This window comes from Ursus arctos, unplaced genomic scaffold, assembly GCF_023065955.2.
Source record: "Ursus arctos isolate Adak ecotype North America unplaced genomic scaffold, UrsArc2.0 scaffold_1, whole genome shotgun sequence".
Classification (NCBI taxonomy): Eukaryota; Metazoa; Chordata; class Mammalia; order Carnivora; family Ursidae; genus Ursus; species Ursus arctos.
Window position 1 is genome coordinate 97,991,281 of NW_026622763.1, and position 26,077 is coordinate 98,017,357.

Sequence of the window (26,077 nt, forward strand, 5' to 3'; positions counted from 1 at the left end):
GTGTCATGGGACGCAAGGCGCATTGTTTGTGACAGCCCAACACCCCAGGAAACAGAAGAGAAAGGACTAATGGTGTAAATACAAGGAAACTGAGGCTCAGGCAGCTTGAAGCGCCCACCCGAGCCCACAAAGTTATGGCTAAAGTCTGGTGCTGGAATCTGAGCGTAGTTATCTTCTTGTGATCACGGGCCAAATGCCGAAACTGAAGTCAGATACCGGGGTGTGGCTCCTGCCTCTTCCACACACCAGCAGTTGGAAATTCAGGTTCCTTATAGGGAACCTCCCAGAAGCAGCCTCACAGCTGCGGTGGGATTAGAGCAGGGTTTCCCGACCTCAGCACGGTTGGCATCCGGAGACGGGTATGTTTTTGTGTGGGGGCTGGCAGGTGCATTGCAGGTGCTGAACACCACCCCAGGCCTGTACCCACGAGACACCAGTAGCACCCCCGCCACCCAGCTGTGATAACCAAAAAACGTCTCTAGACATGGCCAGATGTCCCCACTAAAAAAACTGTCAGCCTCATTGAAATCAGAGCTTTATCCAAGCAACTGTTCCTGTTTCTTTTGTGGTTCCCCTGGCCCCTTTCCTCTCACAAAGCTGATCGATCCATTTTCTTGGGTCTCAAACTCAAAGGGTCTTAAAATTTAGACGTACTGGTTTCTTTCCTTCTCATTTATACGATCTTGGTATGTTTATATTAAAAAATTTCACACAAAGACCAAGCTTTTCCCCCCTGAATAACATGTACATTTATATGAAAAAAGGCTAAAGCACTTCTTAGATTGCTAGCTTTAGGCATCCTTACTTTTTTAAGAGAATTTTTATTGAGATATGATTGGCATAAACATTTTGATAGTTTCAGGTATACAGCATCAAAATTTGATATGTGTGTAGATTACAAAATGATCACCACAAGGAGTTTCATTAGCATCTGTCATCACACAGCTACTGGTTTTTCTCCCCTTGGGATGAGAACTTTTAAGATCTACTCTCCGCAACTTTCACATATACAAAACAGTATTGTGAACTATAGTCACCATGCTCTACAGTATATCCCCAGGACTTATTTCATTTAAAACGAGACGTTCGCCCCTTTTGTTTTTGAATTATATCATGAAGGCAGCTTGAAAAAGCTCAAGATAAATTCTGAGCACCCAAGTTTTTGAAGTGCTGAAGAAACAAACCAGCTTAAGCAGGAAGGGACTTGCCATAGAAAAGCTCAGTGAGGGAGCTGCTATCAGGGAGAGAGCCGAACGGAGGAGCCTCTGACATACTGCACATGTACGGTGTGCAGACGAAGTGAAGCCATGGGGAAAGTACACGGTCTCTTCTCTCAGGTGTTCTGCACCCTTGCAGACCGACGTTTACCGAATTGTGCTTTTTGAACGTCACGCCCTACAGGATTGATGTGGACACGTGCCAACAGAATCATTGACCTGACTCAGAAAAACTGTCCGACGTTTCTGAAGCATGCTCTTTTCTCATAAGATGATGGGAGTATTTTTTAATCAAAAGAATTGTTTGAGCTAATGCTCCAGCACAAATGAGTTAGCGGGCCGCCAACTGCTGCTGTCAGAATATAAGGGAGGGGTCCATAAATGTTCCCATGATCTGATGCACAGTAGCCAAGAGGCCTTTTGTGCGTGCAGGACAGAATCTCGTGTAGTTACCCAGAGCGCTGTCCCGGGTGGACCTGATCAAGACACTACACCGATCTAAGCTTTGATCTTCTGCCCCGCAAAGTCGGCATGATAAGATGGAAGAGAGTTACCGTGAGGAGCTGGAGAGCTCCAGTGCTTTGAGAACACAGAACAGCGCCTCACACATGAGAAGCACAAGATAAACGCAGCTATCACTTCAACTACAGAACACTGTTCCACGTGATTTCAATAGGTGTTATCCAAAAAAAGAGTCTTGTAGTAGAATGTCCAGATATACCACTTTAAATAAGGTTAAACAAGCCTTCTTTCCCCCCTCACTGCAGTACTTCTCAGAGCCTTTAAAATGCTGATACGCAACCTGAGTTTCAAGATGCTGGTGACCCAGTATGGACCACATGACACGAGGACCCTTTTTGCATAAGGCAGTTCACAAAACTAGTATTGTAGAAAACACTCGGTGAATCATGGCTTGCACTTAAAAGCATGACACAGAGTGTAATATAATTGGTATCTCTTATCAGAATATATAGAACTTTAAACTGTGAAACATGTAAACACCAACAATTACCAGAACATGCTAAGAATCTGAGATGACTGAACATTAAGCATTCACAATGGCTCAAATTTCAGTATGCCGTCCATGTTGCTCTTTTTTAAAAAATGTAGTTGTGGTAAGGACACTTCATATGAGATCTACCTTCTTCACACATTTTTAAGTGAACATTACGTCATCGTGGACTGTAAGAAGACGTACAGCAGATCTCTAGTTTATTATCTGCCACAACTGACACTTCATGCCCTTTGATTAGCAGCTCCCCATCTCTCCCTCCCGCTCGCCATGCTGATTTTTCCATCACTTACCCGAGACCCTTTTTCAGGAAAACACTGGCACACTGAGCAATCTCTTCCTCCGCAAGGACCCACAAACTTCTTTCCACTCTGGAAAGTGAAGCATCTGGTTTAGTAAAGTAGCGTTCCTCACCTAGCTGGGTACCTGACGTGTACCTTATAACGAGCACCTCGGTTTACCCAACCCATGAGAATTCCACAGTATACTTTGACCTTTGGATCTGCGAAAAGAAAAGGCTAATGTTGATACATAAAAAGGCAAAGAACTTTCACTGTGGCTTGATAAGAGGGCGGGTGATTATGTGAGCAAAATAAAAGTTCATGTGAGCCAGCATTAGAACAAAAAAGAAAAGCCCCTCTCTGAAGCCGCTTTCCCCTTGGCCAGACTCTTCTGCAAGGTCTCTCTCCTGGCAAGACATCATTGACTAAGTTGTGGATCATCTTTGAGTGTAAACTACATGGTTAGGAGAGTACACAACAGTGTCTCACTTAAATTATAAATTCAGCTGCTTTTCAGGACCCTCTGGCTTCCCCTCCAAGACCATTGAGTCCTTCCTGGTCACTGCTTGAGGCATAGCCTAGGAATTCACGTGACAACTGTTTCCTGCAAGTTGCTGAAACTCCAAGATGCTTTGTGTCTCTCAACTAGAAAGTTCCTGAACTTGAATCATTTGGGCCCCTTCCCCTAACTTCTCTCCAACATCCTCTTTAAAGAGTTACTCCACATTCACGTATTTTCTTAACATTCATGCTTCCTCTAAACACACACACACACACACACACACACACACACACACACACGTGCCTGTTGGAAGAATCAGCCCCTTGTTCTCACAAATCCTCATTGTCTGTATTCAGAGTCATCTGTCACTTCAGTACAAAAGCATAATCTCAGAGCAACTGTTTCCATACGCAGACCCCTTAACAACAAAACAGCCACCATGATGCACTGTGCTGACAAGGGACACTGAGCATTCCTTCAGAGCCTGGGGCTGCGGGGAGGGAGGGAGTGGTGGCAAAAGCAGCTCCAGGTGCTAGGAGCCGAGAGTGTGGGTAGGAATATCAGAAGGGCACCAGGGATAAACTTGGCCTAGTTCATGATCTTGCCCGGACCAGCCCTCACTGCAACACTTATGTATTAAACACATATTTCTAGGATTGATAGATCTTTTACACTCAAAGCTATAAATTTAAGCCTTTATGCCAAAGTATGATGGGGTACGTAAAACATGTGAACCAATAGTTATAGTCTAATGGAAGCCCTCTATACAAACATACCCACCTAGGTGCATAAGTGTATATGTAAATACATCTGAGTACATGTACATATGAATATACACACGTGTACACGTATGCATGTATATAAACGTGTACAGGAGGGAAAAGAGTCTATCCAGAATGTATTTTTTTTCAATCACACAATTTAGACCTCTTTTTTCCTGGAAAAATATGCTCAGACCCAATCCAAAAGAAAAATCCTTAAGCATTAATAAAAAAGACATTCTTATAAACAAAACTCCTTAGGGTCGTTGAGAGTATCTAAGAATGCAAACCTTGACAAGAATTAAGTTAAAAAATGTATCTGAAGTTTCAGAAATATATGCCTCTTGAGTTTTGAGTCACATTGTTATCTATGAATGCAGAAACATCAAGTTCAAAACTCTGATAAGGTTGAAAAAAAAAAAATGAAATGCCCAGGTCCAGGACAGCATGAAAACACTTAAAATAACTAGTCTGAACACTTGGGTTCATTTAAGGTTGGGATTCATTACTATGTGTTCAGTGAGATATCAAAACAACCAGAGAAAAGAACGTCGGTTGATTAGCTGGCTTGATAATAAAGGCAAGTTTGTTCTCTTATTGTTTGTTTTTTGTTGTTTGTTTTGTTTTGTTTTTTACTTAATTGTGCCAAGTATCACAGAGATATTTGTAGCAAAATTACATTTCAGGAAAGAATCAGTTTAAAATAAATCAGCAGATTATAATAAAGAAACAGAAATAGTCACATATAAAGCTTTGACCAGTACTGAAAAGAGAAAAAGGCAAGAGGAAGTTGTAGTGTCTCTGAAGTTCTTCTACACTAGATATTTCCCAATAAATGCCCCTAAAAGGGGGAGGCATTTGTAAAGGAAGAAACTGTGCCTCAAAAACACGCTATATAAACCCATTTGAAAAAGATAAAGACCGTGTCTCAGACAAGACCGTGTTCAAAGTATAAACCATACTCACCAGGAATACATTGGTGTTCTCCAGAACGAATGTCATGCCTCAAGCAGGAAAAACAGAAAAATTCCTATCCATTTTATCTCAGATATGTTTAAACAAATGTATGTTGAATAAAAAGTTTAAGACATAAGCTATTAATTTCTAGATTAATAACCAGTCCTACATTCCTACCTCTATTTTTTTGAAAAACAATATTGGCGTATGATTAAAAATTCAAATAGGTCAAAAGAGTATAATGAGAGAAGAAATTTTCTTTTCCAACCCAGGTTCCGAGTTCCCTCACCGACAGGCAGTCACTGTCCTCAGTCTGGGTCTGGATAGTTCCGCGCATGCTCACGCGCATGTACACGGACACGCACAAACACACGTACATGCACAAACGCACGTTCACATACACGCACACACGAGCACACATGCACGCACATGCAGACGTACAGGCACGCACACGTACCCACCTGTACACCCAGGCACACGTACACGCACACACACGCACTCTTTGACGATTTTGGTCTTGTTTTATTTTCACCCAGATGGTGTATTTCTCTGTACCCTTCTGCTTTCTCTTCTTAACCAGACGTCTTCAAAACCATTCCAAGTTAACAGAACGGCTCTCCGTGGATTGAAGCACAATGGCTTGTTTAACCAGCCCGTCTTGATGGGTGTTTAGCTATCTCCCTTCTTTTGTTACTGAACGCTCCCCTGCAACCATGATGGGTGTTTAGCTATCTCCCTTCTTTTGTTACTGAACGCTCCCCTGCAACCAGTATTCTTGTGCATTTTCTTTATGCCCAAATCAGTATAAATACGAATGATAAATTCCAAAAAGGGAAATCCCTGTGTCAACAGGATGATGCATTTGCAATTTGGATGGATAATGCCAAGCTGCCTTCCATAGATACTGCATTGATTCACATCACTACCTTTAAAACCCAACTACAGTATCAACTACTCTTGGTGCGAAATCTTTAAAACCTCGGCACAGCACAACCTGCTAGCTGGGTCCAGGCTAGAACAGTCTGGTTCAAGAATTTTATTCACTCATATGGAACAAAAGAAACAAAGGAAGTGAAATGTTAAGACTCTGTAGACTCTTATAATGCAGGGGGGGGGGGAAGAATATAAGACAGAAATAAACTTAGAGAAATCAGGTAAAAAATAATGCAGGCATATATATTTCACTGTTTCCATTCATTATTTCAGATGATGCTCTCAAATGCGTGTGAACTAAGTGAAGCAAGTCTTACTATTCCTACTTGGGGAGACCTTCTGATTCCCCGCTTTCTGTCCCTGACTGGTAGAAAAAAGAGAAGAGAAAGTAACTTTATATTTTGATTTGCTTTGAAAAGACCTATGTTAACTTGAGTCACAGAAATTGGATTGGGTAAATCCAAGCTAGAGACGATGGACAGATGGAGATGTGCTCAGTAGTAATTTAACCAGTTGAGTTGTCTCAAGGTCTACCTGAGTCACAGACAGTCCATAGTGTGATTTCCCAGAAACGTCTGGGGTTGGGTTTAATAACTCAAATTCCTCAGTGAGGTTGCAGAAGAAAGTGATCTTATTACAGAATATTCTAGGCTTATCTTTCTCCAGAGTTAAAATGTTCACGTTTAATCTTATATTTCTTGATTTAATCTCGAAGTGACCCAGCTGCTTCCTGCCCCTCTCAAAAAAAAAAAAAAAAAAGATTTTAACAAAAGATTATGTTATAAAATAAAGAAATCTCCAACACCTGGGCAATTTGGTAAGCAGTCTTGACTGTAAAATAGAAAAGAAACCTCAGAGTTCACCTAGTCCAACCCTTCATTCTGCAGATGAGAAAACTGAGTCCCACAGAGTGGCTTGTTTGAAACAAAAAGGTTTATAACAAGAGATGTGTATGCAGTCAGAGCTAATTAATGTACTTACCCCATATACATGTTGTAGAGAAAAAAGGATAAGTATAAGTGACCTATGAAACAACAAAAATGCAGATTAATTTAAACTGTTCATTTTCATGCAAAACAACCTAAAAAAGAGAAAGAACAAAGGAATAAATCCGAGAAAGCTTCTTTTTTTATTTTTAATATGCTGCTGTCATCAGTGACAAGATAAATGTTACCATCTCTCTGGCTGTCATCATTACCTTCCCTCTTGCTAATCAGTCAAGAAGTACTCACAGCCCTTAAGTGGGGTCCTCACTGTGCCTGGGACCCTGGGGACACTGTGAAGTGGAGAACTGGTTGGGTAGCGGAGGAAAGGGAGGCACTCTCTGAATGAAATGCAGAGGAGCTAGGGAAGGAGGCAGCTTTGTTGAGAGACAGTGCAAAGACCAGTGTACCCTGGATGACGTTAAGTGGAACCAGCTGGAAGGAGGGAGGAGGGAAGAAAACCTATCTGGACTGGGGAGATGGTTTGAAAGGCAAGGAAAATAATATGAACCAGTTAGGGAAGAGTTAAGTAGTTCAGATGGTCTCCTGCATTTTCAGAGCCAACAATGGCCGGTGGAGTCTGTCCATCCCTCTGACCTCTGCTTTTGTTGTCCCATCTCCTTCTTTGCCTCTCACTCTCGTTGCCCCTCTTTCACTTCTGAGGACGCTTGTGATTATACTGGGTCCATCCAGATAATCTCCCCAAGGTCAGCTGATGAGCAAACTTAGTGTCATCTACAAGCATAATTTCCTGTCGCCATGTAACAGAACATATTCTCAGGATCTCAGGATCAGGGTGTGGACCTCCTCAGGGGCTGTTATGCTGCTTACCATACTCGTGAAGTGCCCTGTCCTAACTCTGCTAGTTAGAGGGGCCTCTGCTGCTCTGGACATTAGGAAGGTTTTTGCTATTCAAACCTGGTAAGAGAGCAAGAATCTGCAGCCTTTAGATGAGTGTCTTTCCCACTGGTGATGTTTGGGTGTAATTCAGGGAGAGTAGAGAGAATTGGTGGTTAATAAAAATGAATCACACAAAAAAGCAGGCATAATGCATAGATTTCTGGAATAATTTGGCTTTTTGACACATGAAACATTCAGAAAATTCAGAACTATAAAACCAACGTTTAAGAGAAATTATTGAATAAAAACAAGTGATCGCACTAAGGACACTCACCAGGGATCTGCGGCCAATGGCTTGATCCACCTCAGTGAGCACCTTATGGACGCCATGTGCATGGATTACTTCACAGTCAAGTCTTGGTACTTAAAAAAAATTCTGTCAGGTTTCTCATCTCCTCCAGAAGACTGACTTATAAGTGAGGCTCTAGATCCTGGGTTGAAAGTTTGTATATGTTAAATATAAATGCATCTCTTAAAACACAATATGCATTAGAATGTTGAAAACAATTACTTTCATTATTCATAGTAATGGAAATATTTTCTAAAAAGGGAATTCAGGATTTTTTTAATGAGACAATCTTAATGATGACCAAACTGAATAAATATCAATTTCATTCTTAGAAATAAAAATAATTTCCAGGTATTTATGTTATAAATACATTTTTGAGAAATGAAAAAGAGGTGTATACAATTCTTGGATAAAAATTATTGCTTCATTTTGTTAAGTGCCATTTTCTACTACATAACAGTTGCCCTTGAAAATCCAAGTTAAAATTCACTTAAGTGCGTTTTTGTGTGTGTGTGTTTTTTACTTTTTAAAACTAGGAAAGGAACCCTTTAGTATAAAGAAAGACACACTTTGCACACAAACAGCAAATACGTATAAAAATATTTTTATGTAAAACTGCTTTGGAAAACATTTTGGCACTTCCTCAAAAAGTTAAACACAGAATTACCATATGATCTAGCAATTCAACTCCTAGGTATATACCATGAGAACTGACACTATGTTCATGGATAAACTTATACGTACATATTCATAGTAGCTAAGAAGTGCGAACCCAAATGCCCATCAACTGATGAATGGGGAAGCAAAATGTGCTATATCCACACAATGGATTTAGCGATTGGAATGAAGTACTGATACATAGATGAACCTTGAAAACAGTATGTTATGTGAAAAAGTCACATACTATGTGATATCATGTATATGAAAAACCCAGAATAGGCAAATCCATGGAGACAAAAATTAGAGTAGCAATTGTCCGGGGTTGGAGGAAGAGAGAATTGGGAGGTACAGGGCTTCTTCTTGAGGTGATGGAATGTTCTGGTATTAGTGGTGATGGTTGCACAACATTATGAATATACTACAAACCAGTGAATTTTAAACTTCAAAAGAGTTCAAACAGTGAATTTTATTTTGTGAACTTTATCTCAACAACAACAACAACAAAAATATTTTGACTCAAAGCAGTCCGTATCTTTGATAAAAGATCTCTGGCTTAAGGGAATGTCTTGAAATTGAAGTGTCTTGTAACTGAAATGTCTCATCTTAAAAACTCTGGCTTCTCTGAAGACCTGTGCTAATGAGAATTGGGTAGAGAGAGGACAACTGGGAGTGCTGGAGCTATTTTTAAATTTCTGGATGAAGTCTGGATAAACTCACTCAATGTTGTATTTACGGGAGATTAGTTCTCCAAGTAGGTGGTAGAACAACATTCCATGATGCAGTTTGAAAATCAAGTAGTAGAATCACTCTGAGTGCCCAGATCATCGCCCATCCCCAAATCCATCATTTTAAATACGTTTTGAAGCTGCATTCTAGGAGCAAGTCTCAATAAAACGAATTATTGATTTGGAAGGAACACACAAATTGGCCTGAATCAGTCAAAAGGTACTCGTCATTTTAAACAAAAAGGTAACAGTCAAAAATTAAAGAAAAGCAGGGACATTTGCATTTCGTCCCCAAACAGACACATGCTGCAATTAATCTCCACACATATTGTGGTAAAGGGTGAAAAAGGGATTTTTATTACAATTGAGTGTTGTGGTCACTTTCAGAACAAGAACGCCTGATCATGGCCCTAACATTTAGGAGTTTCTCAATACACTTTGTAATTGAATGGCTGGCTGGTTGGATACATGGGTGGATGGACAGATGGACCAATCCGCAGATATCTAACCAGTCTCTCACAAGTGAAAGGACCTTGCTGATGGGGAGCCGCCAATGCAGCCTCATCACTATGCACTTAGCCCTGTGACAATAGGGATTTTGTCTTTTTTTATTCACAGCTGTCTCCAGTGCCATAATAGTGCCGGGAATATAGTTACTGCCTTATATATATATATTCCTTGGATGAATGAATTTACAGAAGATACTTTGAGACCTTTAGAATGTGAATCAAATATATTTAATAGAGGATATAAGATAAAGCCACCTTTGTATACACATGAGGTGATGGAGGGAAGGAGTAAGGGGGAGACGGAAAGAGGGATCATACAGCCTTGGGGGAAGTGGAGAGACAGTGACACTGAGTACATCAGGGGCCCTCTGCTAAGAGTGTTGTGCATATCAAGTCACTTACTTCACCACAATTTAGTAAGGAGGTATTGGTTCTGTTGTAAAAGAAAACCAAACTAGGTCAATTTAAGTAATTGGTGCAAAGTCACAGAGCTAATAAATGGTGGAACTGGGGTTTTTTGACACCAGTATGTATCCCTTCTCCCAGTAGACACCTAAGCATGGTGGCCTGCAGATGTCTGCTCTCATACTCCCCTAGGAATGGTTTTTAAATTATGCATACCCCCTCTTCTTTTTTTACAAGTTAACATCTAAAAACTTTTATTTTCTCTTTAAATAGTTGCAAAGTATAATTTGGAACATTTTACATGGTGACCTACAAATTAAAAACAGTTGGAGCACTATTTCTTTAAATTTTTTGAATATTTATTTATTTATTTGAGAAAGAGAGAGAATGAGCAGGGGAGGGGCAGAGGGAGAGGGGGGAGAGAATCTCAAGGAGAATCCCCACTGAGCACAGGGCCCAACACAGGGTTCCATCTTATAATCCTGAGATTATGACCTGAGCTAGACATTCAAGAGTCAAGAGTTGGTGCTTAACCAACTGAGCCACCCAGCGCCATGTGGCACTATTTTAGATGTAGCTAATGGACCATCATAACCGTCATAAGAATGGTTCTCACCACCATCAGTTTAAAATTCATGCACACAAATTCTTTAACAGCTAGAAATTCTATATCATTTTTCTTCTTGAATTCATATTTCCATTCTACTCCCCCACATACATCGTAGAACAATATAGTTTTATACTTGCAAATCTTATATTGATCACCCTACCATACCTCTTTGCAACAAAAATATGTATATAAATATTTTTTATTTCCTATGATCACAAATCTCTAAGTCTTAAAATTTTTCATCTGAATTTGTCATTATGATGAGAAGTAGTATATAATCCACCAAAACCAAATAAATTTCAATTTTGATAAAAATTATTAAACACATTACAAATGAAATTTTACAGGAAATGTAGTTGGCAAGGAATGAATTGGGATTTTTGGTTTCTCAAATAGTTTATTTAGCCCAGATCAATAAGGAGATCTGGTCAAGAAATGAGGCAGGTCAAGCAACACTCCTGTTTCCATTTTAGTTTCCTAAAGCTGTAAATTCTGATAAACCTATTCACAGAAAAAAGAGGTTGTGAATGGAAGGAATTTGTTCTATATATGTCACTCGATGCTTTGAACTCTCCTGAGTTGTATACCAAAAGCAATATGGAATTCATCCTCAAGAATCATTTTGAGTGACCTACTATCTGATAAGTCTTCCCTCAATTGCGATGAAAGCAAAACATTGGGAACCTTCTGGCCCTGGGATGTGGAGCCGGAGAGGTAGAGTGCTCTCTGTTCTCAGCACCTGCGTTTATACTGCCCAGCATCTGGCTGGCAAACAAGTTCTTGACTACAGGGAGAAGCAGGATGGTAACACTTGGGATGGCTGGGGGTGGGGTTATGCCTCTCTGGTGAAAAGTAGCAGAAGGAAAATTATGAAGGGGTTGGTGAGAACCTGAACCCCACCTATCTTCAGATAGAACAATTCTAAGAATGAATATCTATAGCTGTTGAGAATTTAGAAATTGATTCCTTTACTTAATTTTCCAAGCTGCCTACACAACTCTTAGGAATCTTTCTGTGTCCCAAGGGTATACGTACCTCAGCTTGAGGATCTCTGCTCTAGATGAGCTGCCAAAGGTAAAAACAAACAAACAAACATCCTGCCTCGTTCACTGTTTGACCTAGAGCAAGCCTTGGATGACCATATGCTTATCCTCATGTCTGTTAAGCCCAAAACTAGCCATGAAGTCGTGGAGAATTTATAACTTTGGGAGACTGCCTATCCAGGAAGCTTCTGCCAAAGTTCTGCACCTTTCAAAGGACAGGCTTTGTTTTACCAACTGTTATTCTCAGGAAGGGAGCATTCTCCACAAGCTGCTGCGTCAGGACCCACTCAGGCCCCACCTTCAGCCCAGCTAAGCAAGGGTGCGGCCAGATTTTCATCACCCAGCCAGAGGGTGGAGGTTCACCCGAAGGCAGCTGAACCCAGAGCTTGACCCAGAACTCTGACTCAGGGCTGGGGAGGATGGTGCAAGAAGATAACCTGGATCGGTCCTCTTGGAGAGCTGAAATTAGGAAAGCGAGGAAAGGGGGATGAAGGAGGGAGGCGGCGTCAGGAGATGCCCGGAGGTACAGTCAGCCATTCGAAGGCTGGGACAGGTCAAGGTGAAGGACAAGCCTGAATTTAGAGGAAACAGATATCCTCAGTAATCATAAAAAGCTGTTTTTAAGAGAGGAAAATGCAAAAAGAAAAAGACAGAAGGTCTATGACGAGAGAACGAAAGACTAGCTCATTCCCGAGAGCTGCCCTGTTTCTGATGCAGGCTTATAGTTTGTTCCCTTTTCCTGAGCAAACTGACCTGTCCAGCCAAGACTGAAGAAAGCATTGTCCCATCCCCGCAGCTGGTCCCAAGGCTGTGACACCCCAACCGGAAGCTCTCTTGGAGGTTCTGCCAGAGGTTGAACATAAGCACCCTGGACCTTCGACATCGGCCTCACTCTACAACCCAAGTAAGGTGCTCAGGCTCTTTCCCAGCCTGTATTTATTTCAGGCATTTCTAGCATGTACGTTCAGCAAATGTCATTAGCTTCTCTTCCTCCAACTCCCTGGGCCGATTTATTTTCTTCACTCCTTTATAAAAGTTCCTGGACTCCAATTCCCTTGGGACTCCTTATGAGTGTCCACTCGATGTTTTCCAAATACTATGTCTGGGAACAAGATCTGAGATCTTCCAAATCATTATTTCTACTACAAGGAATTTGTTTTCTCTGCAACACAATCTTGAAAAGAAATGCACCCTGCTTGGGTTCTCATGGATTGGGGGATGGGGGCAGGCAATGGCCAAGGTTAAGAGGACCAGATTGCAGGAGACTAAGTATTAGAATCTTCCAGTCACAAAAAAAGTAGTGTAAGTATAATGTCTTTTCTTTTCCCAAGTAACATTAAGTCTTTGAGCTCTTTTTTTTTTTTTTAAGATTTTATTTATTTATTTGACAGAGAGAGAGAGATCGCCAGTGAGAGAGGGAACACAGGCAAGGGGAGTGGGAGAGGAAGAAGCAGGCTCCCAGAGGAGGAGCCTGACGTGGGGCTCAATCCCAGGAACCTGGGATCACGCCCTGAGCCGAAGGATGACTCTTAACTACTGAGCCACCCAGGTGCCCCCTTTGAACTCTTTTTAATAATAATACTTTTGCTCTTTCAGTGAAATAAATTCTTATTAACTTAATGTCTACATGTTCTTTCCTTTGACCTTCTGACACTGAGCTATCAGAAGACTCTCTTTCCAAAGCAAAAAAAAATTTTTGTGGTCTGAATACCTATTTGTATATACCTTTATCTTTCCAAAATAGAATTCCTAAAGGCTCATCTTTGCAAAGAAATAAGCAAAAGGCCTCAAAGGATAAAAGGATAGTACTCCCAGGAAAAGAATGACATGCTCTGTCCACCTTCGTGGCTGGATATCCTCCTTCGAGGTTTACACTTCCCATGTTAAGAGATGACCTGACCTTTCCCCAACATTCAAGCTGATTATTTGGTTTTGGTCTTTTGAAAATCCCGTGTTCTTGGAGAGACTCTACCTTCAGACTTTCAAAGAGTTCAGGTTCGTTTGAGCTTTTTAGCAAAAACAGTCAATCTCAACAAATATCACAAGGTTTTTAAAGCAGGTCATGAATCTGGGTGGTCCATGGGCCACTGGAATGTGGTTGGAGCTCCATGTTCTCTGAGAAGCAACATGGAAAAACTTTGAGAACTACTCAAGTAAATTCTTGAGAATGACTCAGTTCTAACTTGAACAGAATGCTGTTGGATTATGACCAAGCCCGTCCCCATCTTGCCCTCCCTCCAGGTTCAGTTGAATTGTTTGAGAGTGCTACAGAGTCCTCAGTTGACCTTGGAGTTCAGTTTGCTAGTCCAGAGCCAACTGGACCATATCTCAGCTAACCTACTATTCTGCCAACATAGGCTTTTATTATCATTTTCTCCTTGAGAACTCCTCTCAACATCAACAGAAAAGTCGACAATAACCATAATAATGTCACCACTTGGAAACCACGTGGAAGTGATATATGTTCCAAAAATATATAATTGATTTTCAAAACCAAATGGGCCCTGTACCTCCACGTTAAGAACGACATTCTTGACTCAGAATGCTGCATGTCTCTTGCCAAAAACACTAATTCCCCAGGTTGCTCTTGTCTGTGATTTTCCCCTCAGAGCAGGACTGGGGTGGCTCTATATGAATTCTCTGGAACTTTCAGACATCTGGAAATTGCTTTTGTGTTGAGCTCTGGAAGTAACACCCCATGATCCCAGCAGGCAGGGCCCAGCCATACTGTGAGGATGTCACCTTCAGTGACTTCTCCCCTCCTCCATAGATACAATCTGCCTTCTTCTCCTGGTGCCATGTGCACTCGTGTTAAGGATAAAATCAGGCTCTAGAGTTAGAAAGACTTGTGTTCAGATCTTGATCACTTAACAGCATAACCCCGAGCAAGTAGGTAACTCCTCTGAACTCCTGACTTCTCAGCCTGTGAAATTAATCCCATAGAGAATTACATGAGTCTAAATGAGCAACTAGCATAGTGCCTGGCATACTAGCTCAAGAAATGTTTGCTTCCTTCCTTCCTAATTCCCTGTAGGAGCAAAAGAGCTCCCATATATAATATATTAGAAAAAGATTAGAAAATTGGGAAATGGAGCAACCCTGGGCAGCCCTGGGCAGAGCTCAGAACGAGGGCAAGATTGATCTGAGGAGGCAGGGAGATCTGGGAAAATGAAAAGAAGAAAATGCTATGACGGTCCCTCCTAAAGTACCTTTTAAACATGAGAGAGAAATTATGGAGGGGGTTGAATCTTCAGTTAGCAGACAATCACAGAGTTAACATAAGTTGATCTTGAGAAGACACCAGGAAAAGGTTGACATTTGGTGTTATCAACTGGAAAGTCAGCTCCTTCTGTTTTCACTGCTGCTGCTGCTCTCCCCCACCCCCACCCCACTACACACTGACACACACTCCTCTTAGACCTCCTTCTCTTCTTCTGCCTTCTTCTCCTTCCTCCTCTTCTCCATCATCACCATCGTCACCACCATCCCCACCACAGGAAAGTATAATGAGAGCATCTCCAGAGGGTGGCCTAGGTGCTAAGCACTGCTAAGAGCTTAACACAGATCTGCAACCTTCACAATCATCCCATGAGGTCAGTAATATGATTACTTCCTTTTACAAGTAATTCACACAAGCAGTAAGAAGCACACCCAGGATTCAAACTCCAAAGCTTTCCCTATTGACCATTACACTACACAGCTTCAAAATTCATAAAAATTCCTGGGTGAGCTTCAGGGATTCGTGTCTGGGAAGAAAACTCTAGCTTCCAATATAGCGGCAGCAAGGACTGTCAATTCTGCACTATGATACAAAGACATGCATTTCCTATGAATCCCAGAAAACTTGAATTCTTGGAGGAAGGTATTTATGTTTGGAATCTCAAATCTGGAAACTCCTATAGAGTAGTTGGAGATCTTAAAAAGTACCATTTCTAACTAGAATGTAGAGAAGTCAAATATTCAAGCATCTAAGGCAGCTATGTGGGCCAAAAAAGGAGACTTTACAAAAGTGTCCAAATGAACTTGAGAGTTAAACAGAAATACTGGGGTGAGCATGAAATTGGTTCCAAAATAGGAGGAAAGCTTTGTCTTGGTGAGAATGAGCACAGTATTCATGAAGCTCTTAGGTCTTGCCTGAGGAGAGCTTAACTACCTCCTTTTCCTCTGACTGCACTCTTTCCTGCCCGGCATCCATCCGTCTTGCTTCTGGCAGGAGTTGGCTCCTAGAAACTCAGAATCTCTACCAGGTCTCTCCCCTTGGGCAAGTCCTGGAACCAGACTCCTCTAGGAATGCTTTTGCCACTCTGGAACCTATTAAACATCTCAAGGGCATCCTTCGAACCTGGGCTTCAGCGCTAGGCCATCCCACAGTCTGCTACAGACCATAAGAACATATTCAGTGTTTCACTGTGGACATTACTCATCAGTAAATAACACTCCAAAGCCAAGACGGTGTGCTGGGTGTTGGATGAGGATGTCATGTGGGCAGAACAGCCAAGACAATTAACAGCTGGAAGTTTCACAAAATCATACAGAATTGTTAAAGTAAGATGGTCTCCCTGTTCTAAAATTTGAAAGTGAGATTTTTTTTTTGAAACTTCAGAAATTAAGGATAGGAAGAGGTCTATATTTTTTACAACAAAAATATCAAGCATATAGAAAATAAAATAATACATAAAATGTTGATTATATATGAAAGTTACAAGATTTGTAAATTCAAATCCACTAAAAATATAATAATGTTTAGAATTTGAGGTGATTTTCAGTTAACTTGCATTAACCAAAAAAATTTTTCTGTAATCAATTCCATATACTTTTGGTACAACATAAATAAATACCTATGATTTTGTTCATTGAAGAAATATCTATCAATCTCCCATTTGGTATCAAATACCATGCTAGGCACTATAGATATGAAAATGAATTTGATTTACCTGCAGTAATAATATATTACTGTTAATCAGATTGGGAAAAGTTAAAGGCATATATTGTAATCACTAAAGTAACCACTAAAAATAATGCAGAAAGATGTAACTAGAAGCCAATGAAAAATTCAAATGGGGTACTAAAAAAATGAATAACGCAAAAGAATGCCCCAAAAAAGGAAAGGGACAAAAAATAGATGAGACAGATAGAAAAGAAATGGAGAAATGGCAGACTTAAATATGGCCGTATCAACTACTTTATATGAAAATAGACTAGAAAGTCCTATTAAAAGGCAAAGATTGTCATACCAGATTTAAAAAAGAAAAAAAAATCAACTATATGCTGTAAGATACCCACTTTAATAAAAAGATACAAATTGAAAAGAAAGGCTAGGAAAAGATATCCACATAAACAGTATACATAAGAAAGACAGACTGGCTATGCCAATAGCACATAAAATAGATTTGAATACACAATTATGATCAAAAAGTTAATATACCAGAAAGCTATAAATATTATAAATATATGGGCTTCATAGCAGAACTTTAAAATACCTGAAGCAAAAACTGAAAAAGTAAAAGAAGAAATAGATAAATACTCAAACATAGTTGGAGACCAATCCTTCTCTAGGTAACTGATAGATAGAACAAGGTTGAAAATACCAATCAAGACACAGAAGATCTGAACAACACCATCAACCACTTTGCCCTAATTTATATATATAAAACACTACACCCAACAACTGCAAATTATATATTCTTTCCAAGTGGATGTGTTGTGTTCACCAAGATAGACCATACACTGGACTATAAACCAAGTCTCAATAGATTTCAAAATACTGAAATCTTGAAGAGAATTGAATTAGAACTCAACCACAAACCATCTAGGAAATTTCCAAGTATTTGGAAATCGACATTCTCCAAATAACCCATCCATCAAAGACAATATTTTGAACTGAATGATAGTGAAACAACATAGCAAAATGTATGGGATACAACTTAGCCAGCCCAGATAAAGAAAATATATCTATAAATGTTCATATTAGGAAAGAAGAAAAGTCTAAAATCAATGATCTACCCCCTATTTAGAAAACTAGGAGAGAAGAATAAATTAATCCTGAAGTAAAAGCTAGGAAATAATAAAGGTAGAAAAGGAGCTCAATAAAAGAGAAAGCACTCAAGCAATACAGAAAAATAAAAGGAACTCTAAGTTGCTTCTTCAGTTTTTTGAAAAGGTAAATAAAATGGATCTACTTGAGAAATTACCAATGTCAGAAATGACAAAGGGGAAAACATTACAGATCTACAGGTATTAAAAAGATCATTACAGAATCTTCTGAACAATTATATACCAACAAATTGGACAATGTATAAAAAATGAACACATTTCATGAAAGATGAATATTATCAAAACTGACACAGGAAGCAATAGAAAATCTGAATAGCCCTATATCATTAAATTCATGATTAATTAATTGAGTCATTCAAAACCTTCTGCCAGGAAAACTCCAGGGTCAGCTGGCTTTACTAGTGAATTCTATCAAATATTTAAGGAAGAAATGATACCAATTCTTCACATAGTCTTACAGAAAATAGAAGAGAGAATGTTGGGCAACTCATTTTATGAAGCTAGTATTATTACTCAGATACCAAACAGGCAAGGATATCACAAGAAAACTACAGATTAATATCCCTCATGAACATAGACACAACTCTCCTTAGCACAACATTAGCTAACCAAAACCATATATATGTAAGCTCAAATTACCTAGGATAGCATAAGCTATTCTTTAAAACAACAACAACAAAGTTGGAGAACTTAAATAAGCTGATTTCAAGACTTGCTCTAAAGGTATAGTAATAAAGACATGTGGTATTAGTGAAAGAAGAGACATGTGCATCAGGGGAACAACAACAACAACAACAACAACAACAACAACAACAAAAGACCCAAATATAGATGATTAATTGGTTTTCTATGAAAGTGTTAGGACATTTCAGTGGAGAAAGAGAAGTCTTTCAGTGAATGGTGCTGGAACAATCGGATATCAATTGATAAAGGAAAATTTAAAATAGATCCGTGCTTCACACCGTACTCCTAAATTAACTTAAAATGGATCATTGACTTAAACCGTAAAAATATAACCAAAGAAGAAACCATAGGTGAAATCTTTGTAACCTCAGCTTAAGTGAAGATTACTCAGATAACAAGAAAAGCACAAACCAAATAAGAAAATGTTGACAAATTGGGCTTTATTAAAAGAAAAATACCTGCTTTTCAAAAGACACCAATAAAGAAATGAAAAAACAAGCCAGAGAATGGGAGAAAATTTTCATAGTAAATATATCTGGCAAGGATATTGTATCCATAATATATAAATAACTATTATAACTCAACAGTAAGAAGAAAAACAATGTTTTTTTTTAATGGGGAGTAGATTTGAACAGACACCTCACAAAAGAAGGTCTACGAATGGTTAATAAGTACATGAAAAGATATTCAACACCGTTAATTATCAGGCAAATTAAGTGCACATTGACATACCACTGTATAACTATTACAAAAAATTAAAAACATTGAGGATACCAAAAGAATGTGCCACAAATATACGGAGGAACTGGAACTCTCATACATTGTCGGTAAGAATGTAGAGGATACAGCTCCTTTGGAAAATGGTTTCTTTTATAATTAAACATACATCTAGCCATTTCACTTCTGGGTATATATTCAAGAGCATTGGAAACACGTGCCCACACAAAGCCTTGTACAAAAATATTCACAGCAGCTTTATTTTTAATATCCCTCAAACTGGAAACAAATCAAACGTCCAACCACTGGTAAACGGCATTTAAAAAGCTGCTATCCATACAATGGAGCTCGACTCGGTAGTAGAAACAAACTGCTGTTACACACAACACGGATGGATCTCAGCATCATTCTGCTGAGTCAAAGAAGCCAGACGCAAAAGGGCACATACTGTTTGATTCCATTTATATAAAATTCTAGAAAATGCCAAGTAATCTACAGTGACAGAAAGCAGATCAATGTTTGCCTGGGGACGGGAGTAGAGAGAGATGGACTAGAAAGGGGCAGGAAATGAGAGAAAAGCTCTCTTTCATGATCATGTTGTTGGTTTCACAAAACGAATGCATCTTGAATTGTGTACTTTAAATAGGTACTGTTCTTTGTGCAAAAATTACAGCGCAGTAAATTATTTTTTTGTGCTACATTTATTATGTTAAAAAAAATCACCCTCTGTCCCTGCCTTCAAAGGCCTTGTAACCCAGAAAAGTAACATACGGTACAAAAAGTTGTCCTTTTTGGTCCCAAAAAGTTGATTTGGGACCACCCTATTCTATTCTAAGAAGTGTGAAATTAGCTTTAAAGTAGAAAAAGAAGGGTTCCTGGATGCCTTAAAATAAGCAAGCGGGATGACAGATATGATGGGCATTACTAACATTCACCAAGGATTTCCAGCTCTCTTTCCAGGCACATGGTAGACTTCATTTCCCCATCACTTACAAAATGAAGTGTGGCCAATGAAATCTGAGTGTATAAGTAGTATGTGTCACCTCTAGGTGGAAACTTCTAGAGCAGCTTCTGATTTGGCACATCCTCTCCCGAGAGGAGATCAGAGAACACGCTGCATGGGAATTTCGAGGAGGTTCCTGAGTAGCTATGATAAACAGAGCATCCTTCCCTTTCTCACCTCCTCACTCTGTGATGAATATGTAATGTAAATGGAGAGGAAAAAAATCTTGTTACCGTAAGCCTCTGAAATTTGGATAGTACTTATAAATGCTCCAAAAGTAATCTGTCCTTTCCACACAATGTGCAATTTTAGGTGGAACTCTGACAATGTTTTAGAAAATGGGTTTCAGAGAGAACTTGCAGGGAATGAGCTAGAAGGCTACCGTCATCCACAGATGATGAGTGCAGCACGAGGCCATGTGAATCCTGAGGGAACTGGTGATATCATTCAACTTCATTCATTCAACAATCGTAAAGAACTCCAAAAAGACCCCTGCCATCGTGGCTTCCACTCACATGTAGGGAAGCAAACACTATGCATTTAAGCACTGTGTAGAAAACAGACATGATATTGTGATTATGAAAAAGGAGCAAAATAATAATATTGGGCTTGTCAGAGGCAATGACCACTTCACTTGGTTCAAAACCCTCACCTGCCATCAGTGTAAAAAGTAGAGGGCTCTGTGTCCTTTGTACAGACACAAAGAACCATCCCCACTTTCACTTTACTTTTGCTTTTTTAACTGGGTGGGGTAACTGGGTGATGGGCGTTAAGGAGGGCACGTACTGTGATGAGCACTGGGTGTTACATGCAACTAGTGAGTCACTGAACATTATATCAAAAACTAGTGATGTACTAAAAAAATTTTAAAAAGATAAATTAAAAAAGAACAAAATAAAAATTAAAAAAAAAAAAGAAACAACAGTGGAAAAATCAACTCTCTTGATCCCAAGACTATTTTTTAAAAATCAAGAATTCTGGTTTACTGACACCACCCAGTAGGTGCACCAAACATTTTGTGTGTGTGTGACTATTCTTTCTTTTTTTTTTAACTTAAGCATAGTTGACCTAAAATATTATATTAGTTTCAGGTATACAACACTGTACCAAAGGGAAGGTATGTGTGTGGTGGGGAGGTGAGGAATGGGAAGTGAAAACTGGCTTTTAGAGTACTACTCAAAGTTTAATGTGAGGAGGGTCAGCTGGAGAGCTTGGTGAATGCAGGCTCTGATTCAGTGGGTCTGGGGTGGTACCTGAGACTCTGCATTTCTAACCAGCTCTCCAGAATGCCAAACCTACTGTTCTCAGGGATGCCAAGTAGCAAGGCTCTAGATGCCTTAGTAGTTGGTTGACCTCAATGGAACTGGTGGGTGTGCTTGGCCATTGCCCCTTTCCTCCTGAGAAAAGAAGAGCATCTCCACCTTGTGCCACCATTTCTCATCAGGTTCACCCTCTTTTCTTTATGCAACTGGAGAATCAGATCCCAAGATACGATTGTTTTTGTGAAGACCCTGGAAAGAGGGCCTGTAATGCATTACTGCACTGGATTCCTACAACTTCTAGCAGTGAGTTCTATGACTATACCCATTTTACAGAAGAGAAGAGCCCAGACTAGAGGGGTTAGCTCATACTAGTAAGTGTGGAAAGGATTCAAAATCCAGAAGCTACCCCAGAGACCAAGCTCTTCACCCCTGCTTCCTCCTTACCGTATTTACATCACAGGGCTCTTTCCTGCTCTGTTGCAGCATCAGAAGGGACTTGCAGTGGACTGCTGCCTCCCAGTTCAAAGTTAATAAAAACAAGTCTGATCTGTCAAAATGACTTGGTTTCAGGACAAAACAATTAAAAACCAAAATTGAGAGATCATCTGGAATTCGGCAAAAAGAGCACTAGCATTGAGGGTTTTTTTTCCCCCTCTAGGAAGTAATGTCAATTCACAAAATATTATCAGACCTGGAATTCTTGGACACTTTTATTTCATCAACCAAGCACCTGATGTCCTATCTAACAAGAGGGGCAGAAGTTTCCATAAGAGCCTTCCCTGTCAATAGGGAGAAGCTACTATGTCCCACACTGCAACATCTGTGGTCTGGGCACACGTAAGTCTTATCAGAGAGTTTAATATATGTCCCTTTGATTTTTCTATAAAGAAGAGGCCCTAATTCAATTCGGCTGACTGAATATGCATGTAAAACAGCAGTTCTCAAACTTGGCTGCACATGGAAATCTCCAGGGAGCTTCACAACACACTTGAGTCCTACCACTGCAAGATGTGGTGTGATTGGCTTGGGATGAATCGGGTATCAGGGGTTTTAGAGGTTCCATAGGAGATTCTAATGCACAGCTACAGTTGACAATTGCTGGCATGAAAAACAGAAGGAAGATACTAAAATTCACTCTCCAGCTCCCCCAAGAAAGAGGGGGGATGTCTTCATTCACTGTCAGGGTTTTGCCTACCTACACAGCCATGTAAGTCTAATACAGTAATAAACCCTATTCTAATTGCGAGCAAGTGGTTCTCCACAATCAGAGACCAAAGCATATATTTCACACGTGGTGCTTGATGACCAGCTACTGCAGATGTCAGCAAACACTGCTTCAAAGCAGGGGTCCTTAAGGTGGAGATGGAATTCAGGTGAACTTGTATGGCAACAAAAACCCTACGTCTCTTTTCACTAACCTTTCCTGGAAGTTCAGCATTTCCTGCAGTTATGAATATAGGCAACAAACTACAATGCAGTTGTTGAGAGGGCTCCCACTGGTGTTTCCGTGTCACACTTCAATTCTGCTGCCACCACTCCTTTGAGATTACAGGTGTTTGACAGATCTGTTGTTGGGTGCAGGTATTTAGTGCCATAATAATGTTGCACATCTGTCACTATATCATGACTTTAATACTCCGATAACTGTATTCCAGTAACACTGATTCTGATTTAATTTTGTGATTTTTGTGTATTTAATGACAAGGTTCTGAAAAGGGGTCTAAATGTTTCCCAGGACCAACGCGGTCAGTGGCACAAGAAAGGGCAGGAGCCCTGCTCTGAATATAATGCCCTAACAAGCCAGATCCTGCACCTCCACGAAGGGCACTCTCAGGGGGGAGACACCCTGGACACAGTCGGCTTTTGGTTTCCTCTGCATTTCCGCAGATAAGATTTACCCTGAAAAGCCAGTTCAACTCAGCAGAGAATAGGATGGGCTTTCTCTTTCCCCTCAGCTGCCTCTTGCTCTTGGCATTCCGGAGTGCCCAGACTGCCACGCTGGTAACTCGAGCCTCCAAATTAATCAAAACACAGCGCCCAGTTCAAGCCCGGGCAGACAAGCCCGGGAGCCAGAGGAGCTCTCCTCTGGTGACCCCGGGACCCCAACTCTCCAGCCCCGCCCGCCACTCCGCGCGCCCCACCCTCAGTTGCCAAGCTTACTCCACTGTCTGCACCCTCCCCCCACCCCCCGCCCCGGCCAACCCCAGACAGGTGCTCCGGGACAGCGATTGCCGGGACTAGGTGGTGGGCGCCTTACCTCCGGGGACACCCGCTGCGCCGGAAGCCGCTTGGTCGCAGCCGGCACGGCGCAGCACGTCCGGGCTGCGCCGCGTCCAAATCCACGCGCGACGCGGCGGCGCGGTCGCGGCGCTCTCACCGCCAAGTGCGGCGGCTGCGAGTCCGCGGCGGGTTGAGAAGCGGAGAGCGGCGCGATGGCACCGCCACGGGAGCCCAGAGCAGGCTGGGCCCCTAGAGTGCGGACGCCCGGCGCGCCTCCCGCTTAATCTGGGCACAGCCGCTGGCCACTCCCCCCACCCCGCTCAGCCGCCTCCCCAGCGCACACCCCCAAATTCCCCACCTCCGACCCGGTGGCCCCCGGCCCCGCCTCGGCCCCAGGACCTTGGGAGCATCATCTCCTAACCCCTTACCCCGAATCTGCGCCCACCTGCCCCGCAGCGCACAGTATTTTCTCGTCTGCTGGGCACGATGCCCAGGTCGGAGGGACATTGCCTGGTGAGTTGAAGGGGGGGGGGGGGGGGACGAGGGCGGGACCTAAGCCACTTCTTCCCTCCCTTGGAGCCGCAGTCAAAAACCTCAGTGGGGAGGGACGGACGGACAGCTTGGCTGGGCCCTACAAAACCCGCCCCGGGCGGGCTGGCGAGGCGAGCTTCACAGCCAGGCTCCCCAACCCGCGTCGCGCAAGGGACGCGGTGGCCGCAGAGCCTGCGGGTCACTAGACACGCCGGGGCACTGAGCGGGCGCCCACCATGAGCCCGAGGACGGCGCCCAGGCCGCCCGCTCTGTTGCTGCCGCTCCTGCTGGTGCTTCTGGCGGCTGCGCCCACAACAGGCAAGGTGAGTGCCCCCCACCCGCGGGGCGCAGTCCTTGAGCCCCTGCCCGGTGCGTGCGTGACTTTGGGCTCCACGCTGGTGCCTGGGCGGGCAGCGTGGGGGTGAGAGCAAGGGGGCATGCCCGGGTAACAGGTGGAATGCGCTGGAGGAAGGCTGGTGGAAGAGGAGAGGAGCAAGCTTGTCTGGTTGGTGCCCTCAGAGTCAGGGATACTGGGGAAAGGCCTCCAGAAGTGGATGATAGATAGACGATAGATAGGTAGGTAGATGAGAGATGGATAGATAGATAGATAGATAGATAGATAGATAGATAGATAGATAGACAGACGTAGGTAGATAATGGCTAGGGATGAGAACACAGGCTACAGAGACACAGGATGTCAAATTGGTGAGTCAGAGCAGGCAGCATGGCCTGGCAGAAAGCACAAAGGGCTTCCAGCCCTGACATTTTCTAGATGTCACTCACACCGAACTCTGACCTCTCTGGGGCTCGGTTTCCCCCTTGTCAAAACTCACACTTCAGTGTTCCGTCTCTATTGTTGGGAAAAGCTAATGCTATCACCGAAAACTTATTAGCACCTTAGAAATAAAACTCATGTTAGGATGAATTAAGCAATCTGTCACTTTGATTTTGATTCATAATTTGAGAGATCCCATATTCATTTAAATGCACTCCATATTTCTTATTCTTTGCAAAGATAAATTGGGTGTCCCCCAAACTATTATAACTCCTAGTTGACTTACTGGATTTGAACTGGTGGGAGTAAAATTGAACTTGTCAGATGCGTCTGTGATTTACACACTTAAAAAGTTAATTTGGGTGATAGTGCAGCATAATTTTCATTTCCAAAGATGAGCAGTTTTACAATTTCATGATTGAGATTATGATTGAAAGTCAGTAGTCACAGAAGTATGTGTTACAACCATATATAATCTAAGTACTTTTTATTTTAAATTAAGACACGAAAGATGAAGCTAAAACCCTCTTTGAGGATCTTTATATCTCTCCCCCTTCCCGTCTAAGCAAAGGTCATCCACTCACCACTTCATGTTTCTTTCTGGGCATTTTTGATGCATTTTGGTACACATAAGTAGACCCACAAACAACACGTGATTTTGTTGTTTTTTAACATAATCGATACCACGCTATATGCATCCTTTTGCAACCTATGGATCTGTCCATGTTAGTATGTGAGGTACATTCACCTCTCTTTCTTCTTGCCCTGTTGTATGATTTTCCACAATATATGAATATGCCAAAGTCAATTGAACCATCCCCTTGTCAATTTACATTTAGGTTATTGAGTGTTTTACATTCTAAGGGATTTTGTTATCCATGTAATCTCTTCATGTAGCTGGTTCTAACAAAAATGCACTTTGCAAAGACTAGGAATGCCCAGCCCAATATTTCTAACATGGTATATTAAACTCATCTGAGTCAATGTAGATTATCTACCATCTTTAATCCAGGAGCAGATAAATACAACAAGCAAAAAACCTAA

At 41.4% G+C, this 26,077-nt stretch overlaps 2 protein-coding genes across 4 annotated transcripts in view; one reads left to right on the forward strand and one right to left on the reverse strand.

Annotated features, from left to right (window-relative positions):
- COL4A4 (collagen type IV alpha 4 chain) overlaps positions 1 to 24,019 on the reverse strand; it is a 122,557-nt gene extending 98,538 nt beyond the window's left edge. Inside the window, exons 1-5 of the mRNA XM_026491803.4 lie at positions 23,765 to 24,019; positions 22,926 to 23,072; positions 7,821 to 7,977; positions 6,645 to 6,687; positions 2,523 to 2,600 (exon numbers count right to left, since the gene is read on the reverse strand). Of these exons, the coding sequence (XP_026347588.3) occupies positions 2,523 to 2,600; positions 6,645 to 6,687; positions 7,821 to 7,882 (183 nt within the window). The 5' untranslated portion in view covers positions 7,883 to 7,977; positions 22,926 to 23,072; positions 23,765 to 24,019. The remainder of the gene's footprint in view (positions 1 to 2,522; positions 2,601 to 6,644; positions 6,688 to 7,820; positions 7,978 to 22,925; positions 23,073 to 23,764) is intronic.
- COL4A3 (collagen type IV alpha 3 chain) overlaps positions 23,915 to 26,077 on the forward strand; it is a 133,895-nt gene continuing 131,732 nt past the window's right edge. Inside the window, exon 1 of one of the 3 annotated variants that reach the window (XM_026491808.4) lies at positions 23,915 to 24,240. In XM_026491808.4, coding sequence (XP_026347593.1) covers positions 24,214 to 24,240 — 27 coding nt within the window. In that variant the 5' untranslated portion in view covers positions 23,915 to 24,213. Of the gene's footprint in view, positions 24,241 to 24,308; positions 24,582 to 26,077 lie in introns of those variants that run through there. The other 2 variants (XM_026491807.4, XR_003314028.4) reach the window with 2 other exon arrangements.